The sequence below is a fragment of the Aristolochia californica genome, unplaced genomic scaffold (assembly GCF_029961685.1).
Source record: "Aristolochia californica isolate CCGP_79_NKW_82.1479 unplaced genomic scaffold, dmAriCali1.0.hap1 SCAF_6, whole genome shotgun sequence".
Taxonomy (NCBI): Eukaryota; Viridiplantae; Streptophyta; class Magnoliopsida; order Piperales; family Aristolochiaceae; genus Aristolochia; species Aristolochia californica.
In genome coordinates, this window is record NW_027182257.1 from 4,415,946 (window position 1) to 4,428,691 (window position 12,746).

Genomic DNA, 12,746 nt, shown 5'->3' on the forward strand with positions numbered 1-12,746 from the left:
TGATCATTAAGAAAGAAAATGATTAGGTAGTCTCAATGTCCTTGGAGTTTTACTGCCTTTTATGTTAATAATAATATTGAAAAATAAAGAGGGAAACAAAAGTTAGTAATAAATTACAAACCTTTGAACAAAATTCTCAATTGGATTAGATATGCAATCCTAATAAAAGAGGTTTTCTAAATAGGTTCTATGACATCAAATATCTTCAAATTTTGATTTGAAATCAGGTATAGACAGATTCAGATTACTAAGTCAAATAGATAGAAAACTGCTTTTGTTGTCCCTTTTAGACATTATGAATGGAACATAATACCGTTTGGGTTATAAATACCATTTCCAATTTCAGAATATTATGAATGATATTTTCGTTCTTTGTTCAAAATATATGACTGCTAACATTGATGATGTGTTAGTGTGTTCACAGACCTTGGAACAACATTATAAGCATTTAGAAACTTTAAACCGTCTAATTAGAAAACATGTGTTAGTAATTTATGCCCCAAAATAAAATTGTGCACAAAAGAAGTTAGATTCCTAGGTTGTGACATAGGAAATTCCTAGGTCACTCACTATTACAAAGACTCCCATGTGTGTAGGGGTGACATGGCTTGTAAACAAGGAAATTTTTTATAAATATGGCATAAAATTGTAATTATACAAGTCGATGTATGTGTATGTGTTTTTTCTTTTGAAGCATGTAGCCCTATGGGCATTGTAGTCATTGTAAATACCTCCCCACAACTATAAACATAGCCTCAAACATGGGGAAGAGCATTCATGCCTCTTCCTCTTGGCTCAAATTCATTCTTACACCTTTCTCCATTGGTTTCTTTTCTTTTCTATCTCTAGAGCTAGAGTATCTCTCTTCTCTCCTTCCCTTGAGATTGTTTGTGTTTATGTGTTGGCCCTAGACATCAACATAGTACTAGAGCGGGCAAATATTTGACATGGAAAAGGAGAAGAAGATGGAGAAGAAAACGAAGAAGAAAAAGAAAATGAAAAAAAGAGGAATTTGTCATTTTTTCCTTTAGTCTTCTTTCTAAATACCTATTGTAGGAAGATGGGCTCAAGCCCACACGTCCAAGTGTGTTAGAAGATGGGTTCAAGCCCACACAACCAAGGAAGGCCTACATCCAAGAGAGGTAGAAGATGGGATCAAGCCCATAGACCAAGCAGAAGGCCCACAAGCGGTGGCATGATGGTAAATAATGAGTCATCTCATAAAGATGACATTGATGTAATTAGTTTATGTTTTAGGGGCATAATTATAATATTATCATTTTAGTCATTTATAAAAAGAGTTTCAGGGGGAGGATTAAGACATGTTAGAAGTTGGGCCCAAGTCTCATGACCAAGGAAGGCCCACATGTCCATGTGTGTGGAAGATGGGCTCAAGCCCACATACCAAGGAGAAGGCCCATAGGCCCACACAATGGTGGCATGATGGTAAATAAAGAGCCATCTTGTAAATATGGCACTGGTGTAATTAGTTATGGTTTATGTCTCTTATTCACTCTTACTAGGGTGAAGGGTATTCTTGTAATATTAGTATTTTTTATATCTATAAATACAACTTAAGGAGGAGGGTTTGGACAAGTCCTTTACCCAAATCTCTCTTTTATTTTTCTCCAAATTCATCACTCTTCATCTTCTCCTCCTGAAACCTTCTTCTTCTTTTCACCCCTTAATCTTCTTCTACTATGATTATACATCATAGAATCCTAAGTTTGTTATCAAAGCGGGCAATGATTTGAGATGTAAAAGGAGAAGAATATTATCTTCCCAATGATTCCCCATTACCCTCTTATTAGTTTTTAAAATCACTTATAAACAATGCCTATAGACCTTTTACCTACAGAGGATATGAGTGTGTCCAACATCCAACATGAGTCAAGTCTATTATTCACCCAAAAGGTGTTTTTTTAGGTATCCTGAAAAAATGGGTATGACTTTTGTTTCACAATTGGGCTACTTTTTCGCCTTTGAAATTGTGCAGAGAGTATTTCTGAATATGACCATTTGATATTTGATTGGAGTATGAAGCTTTTTCATACGACTAGGAGTGATTTTTTCTCTCACCATTATTATACCAGCTAGATTTCTTGACATGAACAAAGTGATCACCAACTTGAGGGGGAGTATTGGAAGATATAATGCAATAAGAGAGAAGCTTGCTCCACTCAAACACTGATTCCTAATGATTGAAGGAAAGGTAACAAAAACTTAGTTTTGGAAATACTTATCTGGTTAAAGGTGGAGGACATTCTCAAACCAGCTCATGTGGGCTAGAATTTGAAAATCTACTCATATGACCTTACATGACATAAATGCATCCTTCCTTTACTTTTGCATGAGAAGTTTGGAGTAGCTTGAATTTGGCATAAATATTTTTTTAATTTATAGCAGACCAAGGCAAGGACTCGTGGGTTTCACAGGGACGTGCAGGGGACGATGACAGGAGATGGGTTCGCAGGGCAAAGACAGGATTGAAAATTCAACTCCGTCATGAGCTTATATGTTGGGATGGAGTTACAGGAGAAGGTTGGGTTTCCCAAAACCTAACCCCAATCCATCCCATTGCAATCCCTATTCCTTACCATTTCTATTGTTAGTAGTTACTAACTAATAAACTCTAACTTTGTGTCAATAGTGTGTGCAATTACTTTGGAATTGGAGTTCATTTTTAGATCAATAATAATTCTATGGATAGTGTACCTACTATTACTTGTGGATTTTTTTTTTGTAAAATGCTTCAATTTTTCCAAAAAAAAAAAAGGAATTCACTTCAGTTCTCCATGAACAATAATTAAAAAAGGGAAAGGAGGGATAAACTTTTGTTAAACCTGAAAAATAAAAAAATAGAAAGAAAGAGTGGAGAGTGTGGAGAGTAGTCACTTTCTCCTATGTCTAGAGGCAAGGCTAATGCTCTCTTCATTTTGCAAGGTTGAGGACACAAAGGGCAAAGGGGGAATCCCCTTCCTCCCTTTTGTTTCATTCCCAAGGGAGGGAAGGCTGCTTTCCTCCCTTTCCTCCCTTTCCTCCCTTCAATGAGAAACTAAAAAATATAAAATAAAAAATATAAAAATAATCTATTTACATTACTACCAAAAAGAGCAATTAAAATATATTAATTTTAGTCACATAAACATGCTTATTTATTAATTATAATTTATTAGTTATCTTTAGGGTTTTGTTCTATAAAAAACCTGTAAACAATTATTTCATGGAAATGGTTAATATTAACAAAATTAGTTATTTAAATAGTAATAACACTTTTAATAAGTTTGAATAAATTAAGACAATTAGCTACTACATTACAATAATTTATTTTAATTTTACTATTAATAAATTATAATTAATTTATGTTATTAGATTTTACTTTTAAATTACTTGGATAAATGATAAATCTTTCAATAAGTTGAAGTAATAAGTATTTATTATTCTCTAATAACATATTTAATATTTATTTGTCAATAAATATTAATTATATGAAAAACATTTTACGTAACATTTATGATATTTACATCAATTTTTTAGAATTCCCAATTTCTTCTACTCAATTAACTCCATACGTGGGCCGTGGGCCGCCTGGTCAAGCTAGTTTGGATTGCGTGTGATATCCAACCCGTGCCCAGACCCTTTTAAGCCCAGACCCTTCAAAGCAGACTCGAAACGAGAATCCCTGCGCAACGACTCCACTCTTTAATGGCGACGACGAAGAGCCATGACCTCGCCAGTCCCCAGTCAAGACGGGGATGGAGAGGACAGCAATGATCAATGAGCTGTAAAGCTTCTGAGCCTTCTTTTTGATATTTCCAGAAACGCCATGAACTGACGGCGACCCCAGATCACATCACCGTCTGCGTTTAAATTATCAGAGCAATTATGAGAAGATTCATTGCGCTCTGCCGTGGGTACCACCGCCCGGTCACCTCCCTCTCAAAGAAAAGGCCATAACGATTTACAGAACAAGAAACTGTTCAATTTCTCATAATATCAACTCGCAGACTGAAACAGTTCATTTTTCACAAGTGGGAAGACAACGACTCTGATTCCGTAGTTTATATAAAATTCCTCTTTTCACAAAAAAAAAAAAAAAAAAAAAAAAAAAAGATAGAAGATTTCCTCAAATGCAGCAAAAATTTACTAGACCCATCACTCGTTTATGCACAAGGGATGTGGGAAGTGCGGTATACACCCAGGTAATCAAGTGGAAAAGACCTCTGAATTTTCCGTGTCTTTTTTTTCCTCCTGTTTCCTCTCAAAAGCTAGGATTATTGGGAAGGCATTCGCTTCTGATCTATGTTGTTCGTTTGATTTTTCTTTCCTTTTCCGGTGTCTTTACCCTGCTGCAACGGTACCAGCTCTGGCGTGGAAATTCTGATTTTTGGTGGGGGATTTCTGATTTTCTTTCCTTGATGAGACTTTCTTGGCTAGATTCCAGTTTTTCTCTTTCGTCTCGTCTATTTCAATTTGTTCTTGTCTGCACTCTTCGCTACAGAAAGGCGTGTCCCCCCTGTATGACAAAATAGCAGAAGATCAGAAAAAAAAGGGCACAAGAGAGGGAAAAGGTACCAGATGAACACCAAAAATAGACGACGGAATAATCGTTCAAGCTTACTGAAGAAAAAACGAGAGAAGCTTTCCTTTCCGAACTTATGACAACATAATTTCCATTTTCCCAGTAAAACAAAGATTAAGACCCAATTTGTTTTTTCAAGCATTTAGCAGTTTACTTCAAGATTTTTTTTTTTTAAAAAAAAGATGCACTCTTAATGTTTTGGTGAAAGACAACAAATTTAAAACAACACCGAATTGAAACTGAAAATAGACAGCGTCTATTTTCTGTTTTCATTGAGCGCATCCAATGTTCGAAAAAGACCTAGGCTACTACTGAATATATCTCAAAATTTCCCGAATTGTTTCCGAAAATCGAAACAAAAACAAACCCCAACGAGGGTAACAGGCCCTTCTTCATAAAAACATCCATCAAAACCACCCACAAATGTAGATCAAAGGATTCTAATTTCTAACCTGTACATAAAAATATCTCTGTTCTCCCCGAGCGTCTTCTTGCACATAAAGCACGCTTCAAGAAAATGATGGGGCTCATCCCCACGAGCGCCGTAAAACAGTGCAGACCTGGGCGGTTGAGAAGCCACACAAGCAGACAAGGATCTGTAAGTCTGTCTCCGATCGGAAGACGCGCAGAGAAGCGGGTGTTTTCCAGAGAAACCAGCTTCCATATCAGGAAGCGAGGCGAGGCCCTCGTCTTCGGCCAGCCTCGATCGCCTGACCGTTCCACTGAAGCCGGAATCCATGGGAAGGAAGAAGGTTGTTCGAGAAGACGAGAGAGAGAGAGAGAGAGAGAGAGAGAGAGAGATGAAGAAGGGTCGAGGTGGGCGACGTTTATAAAGGGCGGGGGGGCTGATGGTGTGAAGACGAAACGGGAATTTCAAACCATGGCCAGTTTCAGGAATCCAGGCGAATCCATTGGCTGCACACAAACATCTTACAACTGTGTTGGAAAAGTTTAACTTCCATGGCTACCCCAAATGTTGGAGTTTACTACAGAATTGCCACTGAGGTAGCTTCCCGCCCTGTTCCATATTCTCTCAAATTTATGCATTTTCAGTATTTTTTTTCTTTTGAAAATGCTCCAAAGGGTGCGTTTTTGTGACCCATATAGGATACTGTAAATAAATTAATTAATAAATAAATTTTGATTTATTTATTTTTATATATTTATGTTATCTTAAAAATGGTCTAAATGTGCAGAAAAATGTAGTAATATAGCTTCATATTTGTATATAAGCTAAGTTCATGGTATCTAAAGAGTTCGAGTTTGTATTTGATTTATATAAAAATTTGATAATAAATATTTAAAATCATTTGCGAGCCGTTTGACCAAAAAAGGTATTAATTAATTCCTAAATATAGTGTTCTAAAATTCTAATTAATTTGGTTAGATTATGCTTTTTTTCAAAGCATAAATTTTTCATAAAATTGAAAATACTAAAATTCATTTACTTTATATATATATATATAAATCAAGAGAGAGAGAGAGAAAAAAAATATTAATAAGAAAGGAAATAATTTTTTTAAAATATTTTATAATAATATTATTTTATTTAAAAATATCATATTTATGTCAATACAAATGCCATATAATGTTAAGTACTTAACCAATACTACCCAAAAGACCGGCCTGATAAATAGCGAAAAAATCAAGTACTAAACCCTATGACCATAACATCAAACCCACCTTCATTATAATTAATGAACTACTCTAATATTATTTTTTTATAATGGAGGGATGTCCAAGGGTGAGACGTCCCTCCATTATAAAATATTAATATTAGAGTAGTAAAAAAATTAATTTTTTTAATAAAATAATTAATTTCAATTTAAATAAAAAAATTAGACCTCTCACTTAATTACCACTCCCATTTCAAGTGTCACGCTCTATACCTAATAAAAGTACCGTTAATTTGTTCATTTATTAAATACTTTGCCCCCCCCCCCCACCACACGCAGTGTCAAAACAGTAATAAACACCGAACCCGTACCCATTTCATTCTCCCCCCTCCACACGCAGTGTCAAAACAGTAATTAACACCGAACCCGTACCCATTTCATTCTCCCCCCTCAACTTGGCATAATAAAGCGAAACCGCCAGGATTTCCGATATTTCTCTTCTTAACCTACTCCGCACCGGCACATGATTCCCACGTCAGCTTCCACCTCCGACACCCAGTGTCATCCGTCCCCGTCCAACCTTTTTACCGGGAACACCCGGTCAGCCAGATGGGTGACGACACCTCCGGACTCTGTTGTCGTTTTCTGAAGCGGGACCCGCATCGAGAATGGGTCCCACGGTGCACGCCGCTGGTTTGATTGAAAGCGTGGGCGTTGTTTATGCGCTCTACTTCCGAGGTTTTTGTTTCCCCACCCGCAGGCGCTGCCCGCGCTTCACGGGCAGCTCGCCATTTCCGTGACTCGGGCCCGCATCATCACACGTGGGGCCTTTTCGCGGCCTTGAAGAAGGCGGAACTGAACGCTGCGTCGCGCACTTTAGCGTCGTCGTCTTCTCGGGGATGTATTTTTTCTGAAGTTTTGCGTTTGCCCATGCTTTGGCCGTTTCCACTTTTGCCACTGAGGCAGTACTGTATACGCCGATGGTGGAATGATCGACGGTAATGATGACTTTTATAATGAGGGCCTGCAGAAGCTTGAACGCAATCATCTCAAACGGCCGGACGTTTCGAATTTCCGAAACGTTCCGAATCCTTTAAAAACCGAAAAGTTTCGGGTATTAAAACGTAACGTTTTCATAAATCAATTTATTTTCTCAAAGGTTCTCTAAAATATATTTATTTAAATCTACATTTAACAAATCTTTTTATTAAATGATAATTATTTTTATCAACCCTTTCTTTAATGTAAATTTAATAATAAGTCGCGTGAATAATTGAATAGATACCACCCTATAGTATATTCCCGGCCCCCACACCATACACGGCAAAGAACGTCCAGTGCTGTAGGGCCCAGGGTGGCACGTCCTACAAAAACGGAAAAACAAGGACAGGTGCATGAACCAGAGGGCACGGCAAAAGTTGGAAAGCTGTCTCGTGTCCTCGGCCTACGCAGCTGACGCAAAAATAAATTAAAATTCACTCGAGACTCGTAAAAAATCCGACTCGGGATCACATCTGAGGACACGTGTGAGTAAAACCACGTGGCACGACTGTCCCCTTTTCTACCCGCATCGGCATGTCCCTGAGAGTCTGAGACACCACCGCTCTTTTCCCGAAGCCCAAACCGCCCCCGTCGTTTTTCTGAATATTTTACTCGCTCTCAGCCTCTTTTGCGCTTTTACTTTCACTATTTATTTAAAATGCATAAAAAAAAGCCACAAGATTCGTCGCGTGTTACGTCAGAGGAAGCCCAATCATGTGATGTGCATCAACGGTTAATAATGGCTAGATGAACATGTGCGGGACATTTATGCGACGTGACCTAATTGATTAAAAGTGGCGATGAACAAAATGCATGTGGGGTGAGGGTCACTAGACTGCAAGCGTGTTGGCCCGCAGCCAACATGTTGGGTAAAGTAGCCTTCGTAAGTAAGCCATAATTTATTATTTAATGTCTCCACATAACCTCATGTTATTTTATTCCCTAGCTTGGAATCTGCACATAAAGCTAGTGAAAGCCAACGTGCAACCTAGTGGCGGGACGGGACCATCGTCATGGACTAGCTCTAAAAAACAAGAGAAATCAATGTACGTGCCGGATTCCCATGACCAAAATCCCTCCTACACGTGATATAATTGGGTATTGGTTTAGGGTTTGGGTTTAGGGTTTTCGTATTGGATCAGTTACACATATACAAATTTGATATCAAAGACTTTCTATACACATCGAAGACTCCAAGGGCACTAAAAAATATTCCAAAGCTACATCAGCTCATCCCGTTAGTTGTATAGATAAAGTAATTTTTAATGTTGTTATTCTGCTCCTCCTTCCGCTTTCTTTTGTGTTCATTTTTCTTTAATTGGACTAACCAATTGTTGGCTTAAATTATGGAGGCCAAAGCTGTTAAGGTAGATTCTCAAAGATATGGTAGTTTACTTTAGCAAAAATAATTGAAATGTGAAGTCATGGAGGCTGTCAGCATTAGAGAAAACCCTAGGTTTACGATACATTGGAAAATTTTGGAACTCTCTTTTTAAAGTTTCTTCCGATTCATGAACTTTCTAGACGTTTCCTCGAATTCTTGTAAATGAATCCCAATTTTTTTTTAAGTCTAAATACCCTTATAAACTTAAGGGGATTATAGGAATTTTATTTGGAGATGGGTTTGAATGGGGTGAGCTTTGGGTCGGGTTAAGTGGGGCATCTGACCAATTTGATTTTGACTTTAACCCGAACTAATTACTTATATAATATTTTTAAAAATTATAATTATATATTTTAAAATATAAAATATATTTTTAATTATTTTAAAAAATTATGTAGTTTTTTTAAATAAAATTATAATATTAAATCAATATTAAATTAAGTCATGGGTTGAAGTGGGGATGAGTCGAGGTTGGAGCTGTGAGGATGATTTTTATTTTTATTTTTTTGGAGGTTAATTTTTTAGGCTCAGATATGGAGTCTGAGTTCAAAACCCAATCTTGACTTGTCCCAACCTGGATTATTTACAAATATGCCAGAATTCAGTCGGGTGATCGTTTGAGCCATTGGCGGCCCCTGGCGATTGGTTTAGACCCAACTACTGGGCTGACCAATGATTTTGACTGAAGTCTAGCATTCTGTCGTGTTCCGGCATGTCCCGATCAGAGTATTCGATGGGGTAAGTTTTTCGAATGAATTGCAGTGTCATGCGGTTGACTCAGGCCGTAAATTCAGGCATTTTTTTTCCCCGGGTACTATTCCGGGAGTGTTGGAAGGGCTCTGGTTACGGAGAAATTTATTTTTCCTGCCTCCCCACGAACGTGGCTAGTGTTACCGGCAAGGAATCCGGCCATTTGAAGAGGAAGCGATCCAGGAATTGACTGCGCGATTCCAGTAACTTACGGTTTGGTTCTCAAAACGGTCTCTCTTCATCTGTTTTACCCAAGGAACTGGTGGAAACTATAACTGGTTGAAGGAGGACTATTGATGGCGAACGTGGCGTCCCTCTGACGGAACTGCTTGAGATTATTACTGGTTGATGGAGGCCTGTGATGGCGAATGTTGCGTCTCTGTCTCGCTGAAGACGGAGGGAAGCGGTTCAGCCTTCACAAGCTTGTACCCACTTTGAGGCCCATTTTTGGCATCAACTTTTGCCTTCGTAGCACCACCGCTCGCGAAGGAAACAATGAGCTTCGGCTTCTGCTTCGTGTGCTGCGACTGCAAGCGGCTGAGAAATGCTTGCACGAGTAGCGCGCAGTGTTGCCGCTGTAGGGCGGCGGGGTTGTTCGGCAGCGGCGCCGGAATGGTAATCATAAAAAAGTTTCAATGAATTTAAAAGACGCATGTATATAAAAAGATAAACCAACCAAAGCAAAGCAAATGAGCTTGGCCCAAACCGAAATAAAGCAAATGAGGTTGGCCCAAAGGGTTATACGAGAGTAAAAAAAGGATAATATGAGAAAGGTAATGGATAAAAGAGGTATGTGAGAATGTAAAGTAGGAAAAATAACCACTTAGATAATAAGAAAAAGACTATAATGATAGAAAAATAACTTAACAAATTTGACCAAGAATGACCTAAAGATAATTTCATGAGGGTGAGCAAATTTTTTTCGGAGTTGATGATACAAAGGATATATAACCAAGTAACAAAAACACAAAACTTGAAAACAACATTAACTATGGAAACTCTGATAATTGCGCAACTTAACTTACAAGTTTCCGTTTCCAAATTGATTAGTCCATATAAGGAAAGTTTCTAATCAAATACAATAAATTCCTATGTGGAATACTAACTAGATTATGAAAAACAGAAACTTTCCAATGATAGACTTTCCTGAATTAACAGTATTTTTCTAAATTAGATTTTCCAAAAATAAGAGATTTTTGGGAACAAAGACTGTTTAAAAAAAGAAGATAGTGTTGAAGTCAAACCAAAACACTTTGATTAGAAGACAAATTTGGCTAAAAAACTTGGATTTTAGGAGAAGGAAATTCAATTAACGTAAATGCCTGGAGAGAAAATAGGGAAAAAAAGAGAGATTTTTGGCAAAACTGACTTTTTATACTTTTGATATCAATATCTCTCAAAATATAGCTATGAATCATAAATGGTTTTTTGTTCAAGAAACTAGACTAGACTAGATTTAATTTGATACCTAATTTGACACAAAACTATTCGTTCTTGAATCTTTTATGACTTACTGATTCTCTTCGTTATGTAGCTTGACCCCTGCAAACTCCAATGCAAATATCTTCTTAGATATAAATCAGATTGACATGAATTTTTCTCTTTCTGAAAGTAGACTTCAATGCCTTTCATCCAAGTATAACTTCTCTTCATAAAATATAATTCTTTTGAGATAAAGAGATAGATTTCGGACCCTATAATTTGGTTGAACTGAATACTCTTTTTTTTTCGGCTAGCATGACCATTGACTCTTCCAAGATCTATATCACCCTCTAAAAAACTCAAATTGAGAATTGGTTGAATAGGTAAGAAAATAGACTTACAAATATTTCTTTTGATATATAATTATCCATATAAAGTCTCGTTCTTGATGGTATAAACGGCTCAAAAGATAAAGATTTCTGTTGTTGGTCTAACCTCTATTGCAGTCTGACCTTTGCTGCTTTAAATATCAATTTCTCTTTATAGAAAAATCAGATTGTCAATTTTTTTCATTATTTGGAAAGTAGACTTGAAGAGCTTTCTGTCAATATATAATTTTTAATATGAAAAGCTCAGTATAGAGGTGCGAAAGCCAAAAAAATAATGGTTAATGGGATAGGAAAGAGAAAAAAAAAAATAGCATACGAACCTAAACTAATAGATTAAAAAAAAATCACATTGTCTCTGTGGGTTGACCAAGTCAACTCACAAAACCTGCTCTGATACTCATCGTCATGGACTGACTCTAAAAAAATAGAAATCAATGTACGTGTCTGATTCCCATGACCAAAATCCCTCGTACACATATTATAATTGGGTTCGTTTTATTTTATGTCAATTAGGAATAATAAAAATGTACCATACAAAAACTATTTGAGATAGCCGCTTATCGGACGATTAGGATAACTATTGATCATAATAGGACAGTTGAGTTAGCAGTTTCGTTTATTTCTAACAAAATGACCTTTCGTGTTCGATCAACTACACATACAAATTTGATGTCAAAGATCTTCTATACACATCAAAGACTCTAAGGGCTCTAAAAAATATTCCAAAGCTACATCAGCTCGTCCCATTAGTCGTATAGATAAAGCAATTTTCAAATGTTATTATTATGTTCCTCCTTCCAAGTTCTTCTAGTTTTCTTGTATTCAGTTTTCTTTAATTGGACTAACCAATAATTGGCTTAAATTATGGAGGCCTAAGTTGTTAAGGTAGATTCTCAAAAATATGATTGTTTACTTTAGCAAAAATAATTGAAATGTGAAGTCATGGAGGCTGTCAGCATTAGAGAAAACCCTAGGTTTATGGTACATTGGAAAATTTTGGAACTCTCTTTTTAAAGTTTCTTCCGATTCATGAACTTTCTAGACGTTTCCTCGAATTCTTGTAAATGAATCCCAAAAATGTTCTCAAACAAATAAATAAATAAATACAGTTAAATACTTAAGGGGATTATAAGAATTTCATTTGGAGTTGAGTTTGAATGGGGTGAGCTTTGGGTTGGGTTAAGTGGGGCATCTGAGCAATTTGACTTTGACTTTAACCCAAACTAATTACTTATATAATATTTTTTAAAATTATAATTATATTTTTAAAATAATTATTTTAGTTATTTTTTAAATTTATGTAGATTAATTTTTTTAAAATTATAATATTAAATAAATATTAAATTAAGTCATGGGTTGAAGTGGGGATGAGTCAAGGTTGGAGCAGTGAGGATGATTTTTATTTATATTTTTTTGGAGGTTAATTTTTTAGGTCAAGATATGGAGTCGAGTTCAAAACCCAATCTTGACTTGTCCCAACCTGGGCCCACCCCTAGCAGTGAATGTTGGGAGTCTATTGTCTCATATATTATTTACAAATATGCCAGAATTCAGTGGGTGAT

At 36.5% G+C, this 12,746-nt stretch overlaps 1 protein-coding gene across 1 annotated transcript; it reads right to left on the minus strand.

Moving 5' to 3' along the window:
* Positions 1-3,960: 3,960 nt before the first annotated feature.
* On the minus strand, positions 3,961-5,403 carry LOC137934410 (FCS-Like Zinc finger 3). The gene is made up of 2 exons (XM_068778717.1): positions 5,035-5,403; positions 3,961-4,516 (listed from the first exon to the last, which is right to left on the minus strand). The coding sequence occupies exons 1-2, from the start codon at positions 5,319-5,321 to the stop codon at positions 4,342-4,344; spliced, it is 462 nt and encodes a 153-aa protein (XP_068634818.1). The 5' UTR covers positions 5,322-5,403; the 3' UTR covers positions 3,961-4,341.
* Positions 5,404-12,746: the final 7,343 nt, after the last annotated feature.